At 39.5% G+C, this 19,667-nt stretch overlaps 1 protein-coding gene across 1 annotated transcript in view; it reads right to left on the reverse strand.

Annotated features, from left to right (window-relative positions):
- Nucleotides 1–19,667, reverse strand: part of LOC140330412 (DNA topoisomerase I, mitochondrial-like) — a 26,648-nt gene that overhangs the window by 4,615 nt on the left and 2,366 nt on the right. The window contains exons 4-17 of the mRNA XM_072410530.1: nt 18,236–18,350; nt 16,797–16,883; nt 15,246–15,303; nt 12,018–13,111; nt 8,807–8,922; nt 7,928–8,049; nt 6,656–6,778; nt 5,594–5,781; nt 4,392–4,536; nt 3,859–4,002; nt 3,096–3,329; nt 2,351–2,465; nt 827–954; nt 13–107 (exon numbers count right to left, since the gene is read on the reverse strand). Of these exons, the coding sequence (XP_072266631.1) occupies nt 13–107; nt 827–954; nt 2,351–2,465; nt 3,096–3,329; nt 3,859–4,002; nt 4,392–4,536; nt 5,594–5,781; nt 6,656–6,778; nt 7,928–8,049; nt 8,807–8,922; nt 12,018–13,111; nt 15,246–15,303; nt 16,797–16,883; nt 18,236–18,350 (2,764 nt within the window). The remainder of the gene's footprint in view (nt 1–12; nt 108–826; nt 955–2,350; nt 2,466–3,095; nt 3,330–3,858; nt 4,003–4,391; nt 4,537–5,593; nt 5,782–6,655; nt 6,779–7,927; nt 8,050–8,806; nt 8,923–12,017; nt 13,112–15,245; nt 15,304–16,796; nt 16,884–18,235; nt 18,351–19,667) is intronic.

The following is a 19,667-nucleotide window of genomic DNA, read 5'->3' on the forward strand; positions in this document are numbered from 1 at the left end:
AATACATCATACTTCTTTGTCTTGGTGCTCTGCTCCTTTTTATGATCAGATTTTGCTTTCTTTAGCTCTTTCTTTGCTTGTTTCAGCTGCTCCTCCTTTGCATCAATCTGTAGAAATAAAAGACACATTATTATAAGTATTGGATGCCCTCTGCATGGACCGTACTTTACACTGCGGCTCCTTATCCAACCTCCAACCACAGTAATTATTGGAGCAAAGGTTTTACAACACAAATTCCGTATGTGTGCCTACAAAGAAAGCAGAAAGTTATGAAGTGACACCACCAGGGTTGTCTTGGGGTGACCTCTATCTTATGTTACAAAATAAATATTATAAAGACTTTAGGCAAAGAAATTCCTTACTAAAACCATTTCCAGACGCCTCCATTTTTGTGGCTGACTTCCCAGAAAAATCTGATAGGTTTCTGTGGAAATTGGTGGCCATTTGTGAGGTCAGGCTTTCCAACTCAGCCAAGAGATTTTCTGAATGTACTGAGGCCAGGAACGATCACATGTTTATAGAGATGGCAATGTACATAGGGACACGCCAGAACAGAAACAGACATTTCCCAAACTGCTGCCACTTAGAGGTGGTGTCTCTTTTCCCTTTTTCATCTTCAGACAGTAGGTATATATCCCACTCAGAAGCCAAATGGAGGAGTTGCAGCCTAGAACAGGTAGTTCTGCAGTGCACTGTGAAGTGTTCCTTTTTCTACGCAGGTTTATATATGAATTTCTGTGGACAGCTGGGCAATTAAGTTAAAATGTGGAACCCATGCACCCACTCAAGAAACCAGACGATATATAAGAGAACAACGGTGTCATACCTTTGCCTGTAGATTTTGCATGGATTTTTCAAACGTCTTTGGTGGTGCCCTCTGGTGGTTGCAGAGAAGAGCCACGGCCCTGTTGGCACGGTTGTAAGACAAGATTTTGGCTGCTACATTGTCCTCCGCTGTCCAGAAAAAGACATAAAACATAATATATGAAAGTATATGTTCATTGCAAGCTGTAACCTTACTTATGAAGGATATAAACTCATATTTAGGGTTGTTGCTTCATTTTGGAAAGGATTGTCAGCTTGCAGCCCCCCTGGGGGGAAAAAAAAAAAAACTAAACCTCACACCCTCCCCTATGTTTTTCTAAACATTGCATACTTACCTTTCTGACCGATTATAAAATCCGGGGATATGTGAAAAAATATGTTTAATGTTATACCTGACCTTTCCTGATTTATGTGGTGCAGGGGGTGTATGAATGTCATTAGGTCAGATCGGCTTCCCCTTTGCCTAGGTGCTTTGGGAAGAAGCCAGAGGAATGGCCGTCCTTGTTCCGAGTCTGCTGAGCACTTTTAGTCTCAGGGATAATTCAGAGGGAAGAGGATTTCATCATGCTATAGGAAGCGATATTGAAGTGGGATATCCTCAATCTGATCATAATGGAGGAAGGTGAGAGAAAGCTCCTAACCACATGAAAGCAACAAAAGTAAGAGAAGGGTAAATTCACAGCACCCAAGAAGTCTTGAGGAAAGTTCTGGTACTGCCCTCATTGACGTTACAGCTCTTCCTTCCAACCAAGAGGTAAGTATGTTTCTATGGAAAGAGGGAGTCACGAATAAAGCTAATCATGACACACACGGCCTGATTTATTAAAGTTCCTAAAGACTGTAGAGGATACACAATCATCAGTGAACCTGGGTAATCCAGCAAACCTGGAACGGATCTGGTCCAGGATTCAAATCATTTGCTAACAAATAGCAAATGACATTGAAGAAATCCATTCCAGGTTTGCTGGATCACCCAGCTTCACTGATGATTGTGTATCCTCTACAGTCTTGGAGACCTTTAATAAGCAGGCCCATGAAGGGTAGGGAATTCACTGGTCACCTTTTACCCTTAGGATGCCAAGGACAGGAAGAGCTGCACCCTCAGCAGGGGTACCTCCTGGCTGTTATAATGACTGATTACATTTCTTCAGTGGAGTTATGTAAATGTAATTAGGAGACTCCCAGGTTACCCAATCACATCTAAGCAATGCTTAATATGCTGCACCCCTACCAGAGGGACAGGGTTAGCTCTCCTGGTGGGTTTTGTACTGAAAATCTGATTAGGAAGTAGTGTAAATATTGAAACAAGCACCATTTTGTTCTATACCTTTGCGCTGGTGATGGGAAGGGGGAAGGTAAACTGGACCTATCACAGACTGTATAGGATACCAGCACTGAACTCCTGAAGAATGCCAATTGTCTGATGTAAAGCTGATATTTCCATTTTAGAGAAAGGTTCCAAAACAATTGAAGTCATAGATGCAGAGGCAATCACTACATAAGAACTAGAGGATGCCCCGCTTACCATTGGTCAGTTCTTTCAGCTGGTTCTGCAGGGTGATGGAGGCGTTATAGGTTCGGAAAACCTTGGCAGTCAGTCCATCCATCAGATCCTGGAGATGTTTGTTAAGTGTGGAGGTCTAGAGGGGGAAATAAAGGTTCTATTAAAAACATTATCACAGTGTCCTAGGTACCACAACCAGAACATTTCAGAAAGGTATTAGTAATAGTATTATACATTTGTGTTTTACATATTTAGGAACAGGCCTGTCCAACTTATAGTCCTCAAGCCATTTTTTTGGCCTGCAGGATGAGTTCCTGTAGTATTAATATCAGTTTAATCCCCATTGACAGGTTTGTAATCAGAATTGTGCCAGGTTTTGCTAGGTAATAAATAATACAGTGGTGTCATTACATTACATAAATTAGCACTGAGCCACAGAGAACGGGGGATGCTGGATGTGGACTGGATGTACCTGATGATTGGGATTTGCAGCAAGGATAAATGATTTGTCATGTCAGCTATATATGAACTAGGTTTGAGCATTACATCACTTGGGATTTGAATTATGTTAGAATTAGTTATCAGTATTACTGTTTACCTTTATATGAGCATTCTTTTTAAGAAAATATCATGCAGATAGCATATGATATCCTCTTTATGCATGCTACAATGTAGAATAATAGGTTACCGTGTTTCAGGTATGTTGGTGCTGGAAAATATAAAAATTGCCCCGTGGATGAGGAAAGGTTGGACAAGCTCATACCACATACATGCGATTGCACACATTGTCCTCAGATAAAGGACAGGTCCTCACCTCCTTCTCCACAGGCACCTTGTTGTAGTATCTGATGGAGTCCTTTCCCAGGAAGTCAAATTCCACCACATACTTCTGACCATCCAGCTCAGGAAAGAGTTGAATATGCTCCACCCGCAGAGAGCAGCAGCCCACAGTGTCCGCCGTTTCACCTTCTTCCTTTTCATTGCCTGCTCTCAGGGCCAACTAACGAAGAAAACAAACAGTCAAACACCAAGTACTCAACCGTGAAACTGTCCATCTGCCTGCAAGAATCTGCAATGTGTGCCTAGAGCACATTCTAGGGATAAGGAGTTAGCAACCCCTCCTTGCTGCAGACCACAGAACTTCCTATGTCTGCTGTGTGATTTTCTTTCCACACCCGTCATTACTTGAATTGAATTGTGACAAAATCTTCTCATCTCTCGTCAGGTGGCTATTCTGCCTTGCCCCATTGTAGCTACCCTGGCATGCACATTCCCAGACTGCAGCCAATTGCCCCTAAGCTGTGAGCGCCAACTTGGACAGCAAGGCTCTTCCCTGGAGGAATAGAGCAAATAAAACAGTACATTTCCAAAAAGATGGGAAAATCGGCCTGTTTTTATAGCCTTTGGTTAGATTTTTGTAATTACAACTTGCCATTTCAATTTTTTTTTTAAATTAGGAAAAGGGTTAATGATAAACTACAGCAGAAAATGCTGGATAAGAGGCAATTCTATAGACTTAAGCTCCATACCTTATCAATGAAATACAGTGCCACAGCTCTCTGTCTCTTCTTCATTTCACGGGATTTCCAATCTACTCGATACTGGGATCGGATTTGAGCGACCACATCTTTTAGACGCCGAGCAGTCTCATATTTCTGCCAATCCTTTTCCCCCTAAACCACAAAACACAGTAGAAACCATCACACAACTTGCAGTTATATTGGTTCCTCTAGTGTACAGGAATTGCCAATTTCACTGCACACTGTGAGCTTCTTGCAATGTGCATTAGAAGCTGCAGTAACTTCAATAGAATCCACCTCAATTCATGGAAGGAGGATATCCTGAAATGATTGTTTATCAGTTTGTCTAAGCCATTAAAGTACATGCAAGTCACCGGTGCAGATGAAGCATTGTGTCAAGCAACCCACAGGCAGAATATATAAACAGAACCTTCAAGTCCTCCGATTGTCTCAAGTCTGCTTTGCTTTTCATTGTAATTGGTGCAAAGTATGTATTTAAGGTCCAGTAGTACTTGAGTAGGTGTACTGGGTTGTTTCCTCACCTTGAGTTTTGAGCTGGGGTTCAGCATGATGTACTTGATTGAACTCTGAATATTTTCTGTCCAGGAAGCCAGCCAGGTGACTGTGTTATCAAAGCGTACTTCCTTCCACTTGTGGCCGGGAGGGGGCTCCGGGATCTTTGAGTCCCTACAAAGAAAATTATTTAGTAATTATATACCAGTAAAAACAGACAGACAGTCTTATCTCTGAGCACCCTGCAAGGCCAGACAACGTGCCCGGCGCGGCACAGGCTGTGATTACTGAGCTGTAAATGCAGAGATGCATATTATTATTTTTACACAGTATTTATATAGTGCTGACATATTAGGCAGCACTGTACAAAGTCCATAGTCATATGACTAGCTGACCGTCAAAGGTGCTCACATGTCCCTACTATAGTCATATATTAATGTCCTTATGTATGGCAATTTATGTTAATCTCTATCACAGTCCAAGGTCAATTTTGGGGGGAAGCCAATTACCCTAACTGCATGTTCAAACATCTGTGGACACCGGACCATCACACGTTTTATAACCGGTAGGCATAATTATGGTATGCCACCCTTCTCAGCTCTAACTTCCTCCTTCTTTCTAGAAAGGTTTGCTACAAGTTTTTGGAGGGTCAGTGGAAATTTGTGAGGCTAGCAATGGATAATAACTACCCCTACCCTTTCAGACGTCAGCGGCTCAAGTAGAAATACCAATAACCTCATCCCTTCCCCAACAACTCAGTGATTCCAAAATAAACTAAGATATAAAATATATCATTATGGGGGCAAATCCCAATCCTGGCTTATATTCAAGTATATACGGTCATTCCTGAAATATTAATATAACAATTGGAGCTTTAGAAAATACTATTTGCTTTCCACACCCGTGTCATACTGCATTGGGCAGAAGACATTTCAGACTCTATTGATAAAACAGAGAACCTGATATATACTTAAACATTCCATAGGAGGATTAAATATTGCCATTGAAACACATAGACCTGGAAGATTCTCATGAGGGAATGTCTGATTCTCTGTTTAAAAGTGTAAAAAATTACATTATTGATAAGAAAAACTATATTTTAGTGAGCTGGTACTATAACATTTGACGAGTGATAATATTACCCATTTAGTCAGTGCATTGAACAGACTCAGATTCCATGTGGGAAGGGATTGCCATAGTCTATTAGAAGTATATGGAATATCTTACTCACTTGCTGCAGTTGATAATAACATCTTCTGGTTTTATTCTCATTTTTAACATTCCCATTTTGGGGTGGTCACCTCGGCCACGGAAAAGACCCGGTGGTTCAATTTTGAAGTTTCCGATTTTTTCCCGATGCCCGTCCAGTATGCAATATCCGTACTCTTCCTGAAGCTTATTGGCCTCCTCTTTTAATTTCTAAAGTGCAAGAAAAGAAAAGAAAATACTGACTCACTGCCACAAGTGCGTTACAATATTTTAAAAGCAATACTATATCCACATATTTCCAGAGCCTTCATACATAGCGGCCCTGTACAAAGAATACGGTGAATCAGTCACTGCACCAGAGAAGCTTACACTCTAGGAAAATGATCACAACACCAAACAAAAGTGAAGCAGACATGGAAAAGAAAAAAACAAACATGACAATTGGGTTTCTGAGTTTTCTGGTTGCATGCTTTAAGTCACGGACAAAGACAGCCAGGTAACTAGCATATTCTGCTGAATAAAAACAGCCTGCACACTTTTCTTAGCCAAAAATCCTTTGTATATAAGATATGGACATAATATAATAATGCTGGTATGTATATAGCAAATTAAGACCCCATTTATTGTTTTTCATACAGGAGAATTCAAATAATTCATGTACAGAACATCTTCATAAATAGAGAAATCACCAGACCTGACCCAACCTGGCCAGTACATCATTCTCTGACTCTTCCCACTCCATGAGCTCTTAAAATTTAATTGCAAATCGACAGAAATACAAATTGATGTCAGGGAAAATAAAATAAAACCATATCTGTGTGTTTAGCACAATGCAGCTCCAAGTTCCATGTAGTAAGCTCATGCAGGGCTGAAGATTCTCTTCCCATCCCCTTGTGATAGCATTGTGTGAGCAGCTGATCATAGCTCCGCATTAGGGGAAGGAATCAAACTTTCACTGTGAAAGCAAAGACACCCAAATGCAGAAATGGGAAGCTGTGTACATTATGTGAAGCCGAGATGGGGCAGTTAGGAGGACCAGTTTTACTTTGCACAACACAGAAATGAAACCTTCTTCACATCTCACCTGCTTCTCCTCTTTGGGCAATGCTTTCCTCTCCTCATTTCTATCAAAGAAATACTTGTGGATCTCCGTGAAGTCACATTTTTCCAATTGCTTTATGATCTTCTTTTCTTCTTTAGTCATTTGCTGTAAAAGTTGGAAAACAAATGTCTGTGACATGCAGATATAGAAGGAAAATGTGACCTAACGTTACAGCCCGATATGTTTTTATCTACACTACAAAGTATTTGTGATGTACATAGGATTGTAATAACCTAACGGCCCCAGCCCTATAAAGGGCTTTACCCTATCAGTCTTCTGGAGAGTCACATCATGTGTCCTTCCTCTCCGCCATCATGGGCTGTAATTATTCCTGCACATGTAATAGTCCTGAGTGCCATTCAGTGTAGCAGTACTGCTGTGTAATGTGATGAAGCCTCGGCTTACAGTAAGTGTGCTGAATGATTTTGGCTGTCATTCAGAATGGAAGAAATGCACCACCTAGCAAAGAAGACGACTATTTACAGAGGATAGCATCAACCAAATGCAACTACTTCAGATAAATTATGCCTTTAATGTTCGATGCAATACTTTAATCTTGTTTTAACCTATACCTAATATATGTAAATAGGGTAGATGTATCTTTTCTTCACATAAACTGGCTCAAATAGAGAGAAGAGTCACTCACATCCCCTGTTCAAACTCTCCAGTATTACATGTATTTTTTTAGTGCCGACCATTTAGGCAGCGCTGTACAATGTCCATAGTCATGTGACTAGCTGTCCCCCAAAAGAGCTCACAGTCTAATGTCCCTACCATAGTCATATCAGTACAGTCTAAGGACAATTTGAGGGAAGCCAACTAACATAACTGCATGTTTTTGGAATGTGGGAGGAAACAGGAGTATCTGGAGGTAACCCACACAAACATGGGGAGAATCTGCAAACTCCATGCAGATAGTGTCCTGGCCGAGATTCCAACCAGGACTACAAAGGCTAGAGTGCTAACCACCGAGCCATCATGCTGCCCCACGGCCCATTATTTTGCTCTGTTATTCTCAGTTTCAAAGGGTTCTGCTTTGCAAAAAAGATATTAATATATTCATATAGGGTTGGGAGAGCATCCAGTAATAAATGTGTATTTTTAAACTCTAAGTTTAAATGAAATGTTCCAGGAAAAAAAAAACCTTTAGTTGTCCTACCTGTGAGGAAACCAAGCGTGAGCTGAGCGTTCCCTCCTAGTGTTGGGGTGGAAGGGTGCAGCTCAGGGAAGGAGAAACCATATTGCAGCACTTACCGTCCTCCAGTCAGCAAAGAAATTGTTCTGAAAGGCCTCTTTGGTGGTGTATTCATGATCCAGCATTTTCCCATAGAAAGTAGCCACTTCTTCAGCCGCCAAACTGAGCTTCATCGGTTCTCCTGAATACATAGAGAATGGTGAGTGAGCACTGGGCCACAATGAAGCAGTCATAGACCATGCTGGGGCACCTGATAAGTACAAGATATTGAAATGCAGTCTCTGGGTATCTGTGCCCATTTATACCAATGGAGCATTTGTGACATTGAATGGGAAGATCTGGCTCACAATCGGTGGTCCAGGTAAGCAGGGTTGGAGCTCTGCGTAGGTGAGCTCCACTTACTCCAGTCTGGCCATACCTTTATAGAGTTATCTATGGAAATAGGGCCAGTGTCATACAGGAATAGAATTAGGCCTAACCCAAAATGTTACCAGAAAAACTACAATCATCTAAACTCTTTTTGCATGTAGTTTTTTATTGTAACCTGTCACTAAAAAAAACACCTGAGCTCATATGGAGGGATTCCATATACATTGGACCATATAGTCAGTGCAGGGATCATGATTCTACAATCATGGGTTGTCAAGAATCACTTAAATAAAATCTGACCACCATGTATATGAAATCCTGGACTGTGTTACTGATTGGCTATACGTAAAGTCCAGTTTTTATTCATGATACACGAATGATGTAAAAAATATTTGGCTATTGTTATTAGTATTGAACATTATATAGCGCCAACATATTACGCAGCTCTGTACAATAAATAGGGGTTATCTGTATCTTTATTCATTCCCGTTGTTTGAAATCTTCATCTGTCCTCAGACAGGTCACAATAGGACCAATCCTAGGACAGATACTTTGAGATGTGTCCTTACCATCATAGTAGAAGCGGACATCCTCTGGAAGTGGTTCATATGGAGGAGCAAAATATGGTCCACGATGTTCCAGAAACTTCCACTTGACGCCATCTTCATGATTGGCTTCCTCCCACCTACAAATATGAATGGTAGTTTATAACTGCAAATCACAAATTTATCTTCAGACTACAAATAAAATAATTTTAATGAACAAAATGATTTCCTCGGATTGTAAGCTCTTTGGGGCAGGGCCCTCTCCGCTTCCTGTGTCATTGTTTGTATCGGTCTGTCATTGGAAACCCCTATTTATTGTACAGCGCTGGGTTGTTGTTGGCGCTCTATAAATCCTTACTACTACTACTAATAAATTCAAAACTAAGCCACTGTTATAGATAAAGTATTCTTTAACTATACAACCAATCTCCACTACAGCCCCTATACTGATTGTACAATCTTACCGTAGATAGGTGTCAAAGACATGCAGGGACCATGATGCACCGTCACCTATTACTGCATTCTGGATGGGCAGGGAGAGTGGGAAAACTAGGTGAAGAAAGGAGTAAAAGTGACTTCCCCAGGGTGAAGAGAGGCGGCAATATAGAAATACCAAAAATATATATATTTATTTTTCTATAGTTGAGTGTAAAACAAACCAGCTGCTGTTCAGAAACTTCTAATTTTTCTGAAGACATAGAAATCTAAAAAACACCAAAATGACTCTTCAGAACTTACACAAGATAACGTAGTTATGTTCAGCTTCTTACCAGTGTCTGATCTGTGGAATACTGCATATTGTCCTCCGCACACACAATATCAGGACACCCCGACTCTGCCAGCACTCTGAATATATTCCAAGCTTATATAGCAGCCTGCAGCCATTCCTGAACATGACACACAGACTGAGGACATATACACATTCATGTCTACTGAACACATGTGGGTGACCTTTGCCAGCCAAGGTTACTTCCTGAAACTCAACCAATCACCTGGCAGCAGCACAAAGGCATCATGGGAAGTGTAGTCCAAAGAGAGCAAAGTGTTTTATTCTGAGCTCCACGCTGTCCATGTGGTAGAAGGATTTAATGCAAGCTTTAGATCATTTATGATTTAAGTTTTTGTAACTTTTAAAAAATTTTAAAAATATTATTAAAGTAAAAATGAACACATGGAAAAAATTAAAAAAAAACTAGAGAGCCTCTGCTTACACATTCACACGATTCCCTGCATGAATCTAAATATTGAGCCATCAATAAGGCACACAGCTGTGAATAATGATGTACCAATCTGTTTACCATTACAGGTGTTTACATTACATGTAAAACAAGTCAGATGATTCCCACCTAATTATCTTTTCTGACACGTGATATCTGGCGCGTGTACAGCTCTTGCTCGACGTCGTTCATGGATCCGTCCCAGCCGTTCCACGAATGATGAACAATCGTAATACAAGTTAAGAGGAAAGAGCACAGCGCGGTGCCACACGCTCATTCTCCCCCCTACCATCTCCATAGAGCATAATGGCACTGTATGTACACTTGTTTATTCACCTTTCAATATTTTGTAGTTGGAAAGGATCGTGAAAGATTGCGTGTACGTAGCCTTAGATTGTAAGCTCTTGTCCTCCTGCATTACTGTTTGTTAAGAATGCAAGCTTGTCATCATTCATTGAACAGCACTGTGAATATGTTGGTGCATAAAATAGGACACCAATAAAATATATGGGTAAAATTGGTAATATATTTATGTCTGTAGCCATGAGCTTCACCTCTACTATTCAGTACGGGGAAAGTACAAACTCTTTTGGAAGAACTCCATACATGTAAAACAAAGCAGAAATATAAGGAGACTTGTTGTTACACTGGAATTCTTGTTTATACACCTTTATAAATCACATTTCTATTTTATCTTGCAGCAGCGATACATTTAGATGTTACTGTAATATACCGGCCAGGAGATGTTCAGTGCACCCATAAAGTGACAGAACAGCCTCAGAAATATAAATGCATGCTTGTGTGACTGGCTCATGGATTGCTGCAGATACCACCAATGGAATGGGAGGAGGAATCTCATCTGAAACTAAGAAAATGGAGACGCTGCAATTCTCATTTTAGGAATTAATTTGCCTAGTCGGTTATTCAGAAGATGGATGTTCCTATTCTAAAGCAATCTGAGAGAAAAGTAAGGAAGGAAAGTATTGAAGTAATTTCATCAGAATACAGGAAGCTATGAATTGTACGGTTTTCGGGGGGAATATCTCCAACAGATCCCTGGTAAGTCTATTGTCACTCCTCATAGGATTACTTTTTTGAATTGTTTCCTTTGTCTTAATTGCTTTAATGAACAGAAAAGAGAAGACATTGGGAAAATGTAAAAATCACATATCAACTTCATTTGTATTTATTAAACTGGGGAGTAATAGGTGTGGGGGTAGATTTTTTACCCAATTTAATTATTCAATTAATTATCAAATTTTAATACTACTAACTTCATAGAGGATCTGGTCAGTGAAGATCTGATCCAGCCTCCTGCATGCAGCTCAGCACGCTGCAAATCACTTATTACTGCTCTAATGCTGGATGTAATAAGGAATCTATAGAAGTAGCAGCTATAAAAAGCAAAGCTGAAACAGCTGGATGCGGCTTTTTTGTAAGAACCAAGCTGCTTCAGCTTTGCTCTCGTCTAGACTGGCAGCGATGTCGCATTCCTTAGTAAGCACAATACAGGGGGCACCAGGCTTACAGGGTTCTGAAGTAGCAGATTCCTGGATTCTGGTCTTAGTGCCTTAGTCTGATCTCCAGCCGCAAAGTGCAGAGAGGATATCTACGGGAATTCCCGGTGACATCGGTACATGCGTTGGTGTGAGCAGGGGGATCAGTGGGAAATATTTATATAATATATATAATTATATTATATATGCTAGTGAACACTTACATTACATGTTTGAATATTTTTATTTTATTTTTATGTTTTGTTATTTAAAGTTTATTATTAAATGTATTAAATATCAGTGAGTTATGCCAAAGAATTACAGCCTACAATGAAAAATAAATTTCCATGCAAAAAATTGTATGGCTTTTTGCATGGAATTTGAACGGAATTAGACCGCTAGGGAAGTTAATGTTACAGACACTGGCACAATGCACTGCAAAACTATTTTAATGTCTGAAACACAAAGAGCTGCGTGTTAAACAATGTGGGGGACATGTTGTGATGACAGACATACACTTACCACTTCCACTTTGATGCATCCTCCTCTTTTTGCTTCTCCTCTTTATTTTTTTTGGTTTTCACCTCTCCCTCCAACTTGACCTTTTTGGTCTTAGTCTCTTTTCCCTTCTCTTTGCCTTCCTCAATTTTATTTTTCTTTGTTTTAGTCTCTCCTTCTTCTTTGCTTTTCCTCTTTCTGGAAGTGGCTACTTTGCCCTTTTTGTCCTCTTCATTCTCCTGTCTGACCTCCATAGATTGGTCTCCAGTCTCCAGGCTAGGCCTCAATTTCTTCATCTCTCCATCAGATTCCATGTTCTCGTCATCCTCTCGTTCCGTTTTTATACTCTTGGTTCCTTCTTTGTCCTTTTTGTCATCACCTTTCTTTCGCTTATTCTTTTCCTCTTTACCGTGACTCTTCTCTTTAGACTTGGCCTTAGTGCCGTCTTTGGTCTTTGGTTTTCTTTCAAGCTGTGTATCTTGAAATATATCTAAATCAACCAGAACTCTCTTACCAAAGACCCCCTTTGCATCAGTTACTGGTATATGCAAGTCCGTCTTTCCTTCCTTGATCTCAAACTGATCTCTTTCTTTTTCAGAGTGGTTCTCAAATTGGTCCCCATCTATATTCTCTTCGTCTCGGGGAGCACACTCCTTTTCCTTGCTAGTCACCTCTGTGTTTGCGCCTTTGACAGATATTTTGTCCTCCTGTGTATGCTTCTTGTCCTTTTTAGACAAGTCTTCATCATTTTTTGGATCTTTTATTTTGTCACTTTTGGCATGCTTAAGAGTTTTGGATTCCTTTACTTTTTCCTGGTCTTTTTCTTTCTTAGACTTTTCTTTTACGTCTTTCTCTCGTTTGTGACTGGAAGCTTTTTTGATCTCTTTGACACTTTCTTTACTTTTCTTACCAGAATGTTCTTTATCTCCTTGTTTGTCTTGTGTTTTATGGCTATTCTTCATTGCGGAATGATTGTCACCATCTGAGCCTCGGTCTTTGCTGTTTTTAACCTTCCACTCTCCAAGTTCTTTTAGTGCAATATCTGGATCAGGTTTATTTTTCTCATGTGACAGAGAACCATTAATGGACAGGAAATTGTTACACTGGAATTCTGAAATCTGGGACAAAAAGATAAATAAATTTATATAAAAGAAAACGTATTGCTACAGTAATAGTATTCAAAAGTGATCAAAAAAATAGAAAAGCCAGTAGACTGCACTCCAGGCACTTCCGGAAGTTTTGGCAACTTACCTCCAAGAAGTTTTACATTAAACTATTCACTCTGTACAAACGTAAATGACAACTTTCTAGGATGCAGGCTTGTTGTGTCCCCCAACCATCGTCTCTGTATGCAACCTACTGTCATGTCATTTGGCAACTGCTCCAAAGCAGAATCTGTTCCTTCAGGGAAGAGCAGGAGCCAGGTCTACTTTAGAACAGGCCAGTGTGCAGTAGTACAACACCTAAATTAGAAGAAATTAGAGGACCGGAGTTGAGGATGTGGGCAAAAAACAAGCAAACACAAGAAACAGTACAAGATTTGACATAGGTAAATTTAAAGATGACCCTCGGGGCTCAGGGTGGCCAGGGAACACAGGAAAGGAGCAGCGAGAGGAACCCAGAGTACCTGTAACCAGCACATCAGTTAGCAGGACCTTGTCACTATACAGCACATTGTAGCAGGCATATACAGTAATATAAAGATGGAGCACATTTGTATTTTTGATTTAACAATTCAGTGCAACAGTTTTACATAATTATTTTTTAAAATTTTTTTTACAACTCTGTCTTCTAAAGTGGTTGCTGATCAAGGTAGATTAGACCTTGGAGCACTCCAAACACAGAAACATGCTTCCCATTAGGCTAGCCCAGTGATATCAAGGTTAGGAAAATCAAGCCGTAATGGAGAAGGAAAAATACTTGGACACTCACAATGTCACAAGTGGAAAAAGAGCCAGAAAAAAATGATGTTTTACCAAATATGCTAAGGCTACAATGTGTACTGGGGGTGACAGTTTCTTTATTATCATTTTTGCTTAAAAGTGAGCTTGGGTTACCATATACCTGTCTTCCACCTGACATCCTCCTTGTATCCTTGCCTAGACTATTGTATTGTTAGATATGATTGCTGTTGTTTATTGTATTAGACTATTTTTTTTACTTGAAATATGTGACATGCTGTATTTTTTGTTACAAGAGTCATATAAATGTTTTCTATTCCTGGCTATTGTTGAATTGTTACATTTTAATGTGTATTTCTTGGCTACCTCCCTATACTTTTTATATTTTTTTTGGTTATTATTTTAAAAACTCAATAAAAAATTACAATTTTTCAAAAAAGTGAGCTTGGCATGGTAACAAATAAATAAAGGTTTGAAACCCGGCCAGGACTCTATCTGCATGGAGTTTGCATGTTCTCCCTGTGTTTGTGTGTGTTTCCTTCCACATTCCAAAAACATGCAGTTAGGTTATTTGGCTTGCCCCAAATTTGTCCATAGACTGTATGAAAGACATATAACTATGGGAGGGACATTAGATTGTGAGTTCCTCTAAGGGACAGCTAGTCACATGACTATGGACTTTGTACAGCGCTGTGTAATATGTTGCCTCTATATAAATACTGGCTAATAATATTAATCAATATTACTCTTTGTGAGGTCTAGTTGCCTATCTGATAATACATAGGATGCAGCAGGTAAGGAAATACAACACTTTTTCCTCCACAGGTTGTTTGGAGTTTCTGGAGCAGTTTGTACCTCTCAGGTCAGTATAAGTGACCCCAATGATCTTTTTGGCTATCTGTAAGGGTGACATTCTTCCCACTGGCCAGCAATCTAAGAGGAATTTATCCCACTGACCCCCACACTAATATACTGTGAGCTGTGGATATATTAGGGGCCCCTGAAGACCTGAAAGATATTTTATTGGTTGCCTTGTGTTAAAAAGGCTGAATATAGAACTGGCATGCATCAATAGGAAGTAAAGAAAAATCTCCTTAATTGGATGCGGACAGTAAAAGAATTTCTGACATGGGTCATGGGCCAAAGTTTTGGATTTTTACACATGAGAACACATAGGCAATAATTCTTTCACATATATTTTTTATAAATGTTACTAGCCAGTTACAGTTTGGTAATAAAGTATTTTTGCTTCTATTTCAGCTTGCAATTATACAAACTATCATTTTCTAGGTTTCATTTCCTCAATGTGATGTTCTTTAAAAAAAAAAAAAAAAAACATTCCATATCGCACCTGCCGTTTGGTCCCTTTGTCCTCGTAGTTATCACAGGCTGCACGCTCAGATGAAGGCCTAGACATTAAAAATAAATATGAAAATTTTACATAAAGGCAATTTATGCCAGGAAAGAACATTGCAGAAACTTGCAGCCAATCAGATCGCCCTTCACTGGGCTTAATGAAGATTTGATTGGCTGCTTCTGTTTTGCTACACATCACTTGACTTTTCATCTTTTATTATCTCATGTCCGTACTAAATTATACCAAAAAAGGATGCCAACAGAAAGGGCACCCAACAGCCTCATCATCACTGTGGAGCACCCCAAGAGCCCAGAACTTCACTGTACAGATACATTCAAACAGAATTGACCCATTGATTTGACTCCTGAATGTATGTGGAAGCTTCATTAACCAACAGGGAAAAGGTGAGCTAATGAATTGACTTCTCTCTGCTATGGCAAGTCCTGGGCAGCCTCTTCCACGTTGTCACCACATGAATTGTGTATTGTTGCTGGGTGGTACAAGGCTATGGAAGGCAAGATCAAGTTAAATGAGTGAACAGAGATCTGTGAAAATGGCTGCCCATTATCTCATTTACCACCATCTAAACAGATCATGGGGCTTCTTGTTCAATGAGGAGACCAAATAGAAAAATGGTGTGATATCAGCTGCATTATTGTTCCCATAATGACTGGTTATAGTGACAGAGGTACACTGGGATTGATGTCATTGGACAATAATCTTTTCTTAAAGGCAAGTAAAAAATAAGGTGAGATAAGGGAAATGTGGGAGAGAAATTAAAAGACCAAGGAGTTCTGCTTTAAGTAATACACACCTGTTTGTGCATTTAGATGTAAAATATGAATCAAAATACTATACTGGTAATGACAGTTATGTGGAAGGGTTAGCAGAACAATATTAATGGTTTTATTTTACTTGTATCAAACATGAGCAAAATGTATTTTTCACTGTAGTAATGAGGTTTTATAGTGCCATTGCATTATGAAAACCTTCAGAACTGGAAGTACTATTCTCCAGCAATATGAACGGGTAATCTTAATGTCAGAGCAGCTGCAGCCTCTGGAATTGTGGCGTTTGATTGGCCAAAGTCCCCCAGATGATTGTATGGCAGAGGAATCGTCCAACTTAGCCAATTCAGCTACCCTAGTAGTGAACACAGCTGCCAAGGTAAGGTGGATGTAACTGTACATGAAAGCAATTTAAGCCTCACTGATACATCAGGCCTGGTTTTAAAAAAAGCTCTCCAAGACTGGAGAGGATACACTTTCATCAGTGAAGCTGGGTGATCCAGCAAACCTGAAATGGATTTGGTCCAGGATTCAAACATTTGCTAACAAATAGCAAATTACGTTAAAGAAATCCATTTCAGGTTTGCTGGATCACCCAGGTTCACTGATGAAAATATATCCTCTCCAGCCTTGGAGAACTTTAATAAATCAGGCCCATTAAGTGGAGAATTCTGGTCCATGTAAATAATGGGATTACAGAAACAAATCATTCCATATCTAATCCTGGGAAAGGACCAAGCATGTTTAGAGTACCTACCCACAACAATCCTCCTGATGTTGGTGCTTCGGCTTTTCTGACAGAATATTGCGGTTCTCATCCACCCCAAAGGAATGTCCTGGTGGCCTAAAACACAAATTCATTTTTATAGACAATCAGGATCCATAACTACACAGAATATCTAGGATGATGACTATTTAAAGAATAAACCATTACTGTGAAAAGAAGAATATCCAGGAAAAACAAGCAGAGGGTAATAGAATATTCCCCAGTATGTGACTTTTCCTAATCACTGATTTACTATGCACACTTTGTCTCTGTATGGATGCAGCCATATTGGTGGTGGAAGAGCCTTTATTCCATATCAGAGCAGTCCCTCCTAATAAATAGGGATAACTGATAGGGTAATGAGAGAGACGGAGGAATCACAGATTGACTGAAGTAATAAAGCAGGATAGGGAGATCCTTGCACTCCAGAACCTCAGGTACAGCTTCCTCTCCAGCAAGAACACCAAGCAGCACATTCATAACATCACCGATATCAAACCAAATCTGACGAGAATAACAGAGCCTTAGATTATCTCACACTGTTGCAAGTATTGGGCTCAAGTTCTGTTATGGGTCAGGAAGAATTCAAAATAATAAATCTTATATTTCCCATCCCTTTTACTTCATCCTTTTTTACAAATTCACACAGGTCACATGATGCTATGGCCCAATCATCTAATGAAGTAAAAAAGACATTTAGTTCAGCTGGACTGGAAGCAGATTGAATGCCGCCAATGTCACTCGACCCAGAGGAAAAGCACCCTCTAAGAGTCGAGGTGCAGGTTAACAGGGTCAAACTTAAAAAGTGAATATTGTGTGAAAGCTGCCTGATTTTTGTTTTTAATTGTACAGGGAACACTTTTAATTCAATGGTAAATTGTACACATGCCAGAAGATATTCCTTATAAATGCTACCCATTACCAAAGGGTCAGAAATCTTGGATATTAGGATTCATAAAATACTTGCAGTTTTTTTTTTTATTTATTTTTCTAATTATAGGACAATAAGTACAATTATTCATGATATATCCCCCCTACGTGCAGCCTGTATACGTCTCTCCAATCCAGGTATAGGTACCGCCCGGGCATCTGCTTGCGATACTTTTATTCATACCGCCAGGGAAGTTAAATATAAAAGTTGCTTGTGGTTGCTGCTATTTTTAAGACATGATGTGTAGGATGTAATTTGCAGAAAAAGGGTAAACCAATCCATATGACTTATAATACCAGATGTAAGCTTTGACAACAGAATTGGACCCCCAGGAGTTTCTATTTTAATTTCATTAACACTGCATATAGACATGGACTATATATACGACTCGTATATAAAGACTATTTTAATTGCAATAACACTGCAAAATGAATTCTGATTGGCTGCCCATAGGAGCTAACAGTCTATATTAATGTAAACAGAAAAAAACAGAACAAACCTAATTTCTTCACAGCATGAGGTGGAGTTCCCATTTCCGTCCATGTTGCCTTCAGACGTCTCTGTTACCTCCATGTTACAATTTTGGTTTTCATGATCCAAATCCTCAGAGGCACTGACATAAGAAATTTGATTATATGTACAATTCACACAGTTATAGCAGAGCTCCATGTAAGACTTTGCAGGAGCATGCTCCAAGGATGTCCTTATCTTTGCACATCACTGACCCAATTACATATGAGCTGCCAGGTTCTCTAACCTTTTCTTTGCTTCTTTTAGATCATTGACTTACTATATGGTCAATTCAGGGTCAGCATGGCTAGCATGGAACATGCTCCTTTAGGTTAATAATATAACTGATGTTAGCAATGGCAGCTTTCATAGATTTCTTAAGTCACTTTGCATGGTCCTGCTAGGAAAGAAGTTATACAGTTTGCAGACTTTGAGTTCCAACAGTAAAACCAATACGAAAAACAAAACCCAAATGACGAGTGCTGTGACAAATATTACAGGTCATCTATACCTTAGCACAATTTGTCTTCAAGGGGACCTTCCAATGAAAGTTCAGCTTATACTACCCGGTTTCCAGAGTTAAGGAATATAAAGTTCTCCATAATTCTTTACAGGTCCTTTTTTTTTTTTTTTTTTTACTGCACACATTTATTCCTATGGGAGATCTTTACACCACCAGAACACTGGGCCGCCATGAATAGGCTTTCCCATAGGAATCAATGAGTCTGTGCCCACCAACAGCACCCAGAGCAGACAATGGAGTAAAGACTATATAGTAATGATGGTAATTGGCCAAGCCATGCAGTGAAAATGACCAGGATGGGTAGAAATGTCTTCATTTTAGAAGGTGAGCTGCACTCGGGGAGATTCAAAAGAAAACTTGTTTTAAAGTTACAGCAATCTTGTGCGGTAAAAAGAAGAGAAAGAGGGATGAAAGTCTCACCTTCCCATGTTGCTACAATCATAGGACCAACAACAAGGCATTTACTGATATGACTATTCCTAAATGTGAGGTTCACTATTGGAATTAGGATTGGAAGTCTAGATGTTTGGTCTTATGAACAAAATTATCTCCATCAATGGTGTAACAATGGGGGATCCCTTCTGTCTATATACCTAAATGTTTTTTTCTGTTTGTTTTGAGTAGGGTGGGAAGGGTTAACACCCCATGTCTACCCTACTGGAAGATTTTATTTTCTCACCTTGCGTTCTGAAAACAATTGTATCATTCCTGATTTCCCAATTATTTATGCCTTGGTGACACAGACACCAATAAAACATGCTGACTGTCAATATTTCGAGACTTCTCCAGAAATAATTCTCTAGCAGTCCCCGTTCACAAACCATAGCACAAATGTCATCAATGTCCTCGGCTTTGTGAAGGGCACATCAGAAGGAGATTATTATTAATAATAATAATA

Source organism: Pyxicephalus adspersus, chromosome 5, assembly GCF_032062135.1.
Source record: "Pyxicephalus adspersus chromosome 5, UCB_Pads_2.0, whole genome shotgun sequence".
Classification (NCBI taxonomy): domain Eukaryota; kingdom Metazoa; phylum Chordata; class Amphibia; order Anura; family Pyxicephalidae; genus Pyxicephalus; species Pyxicephalus adspersus.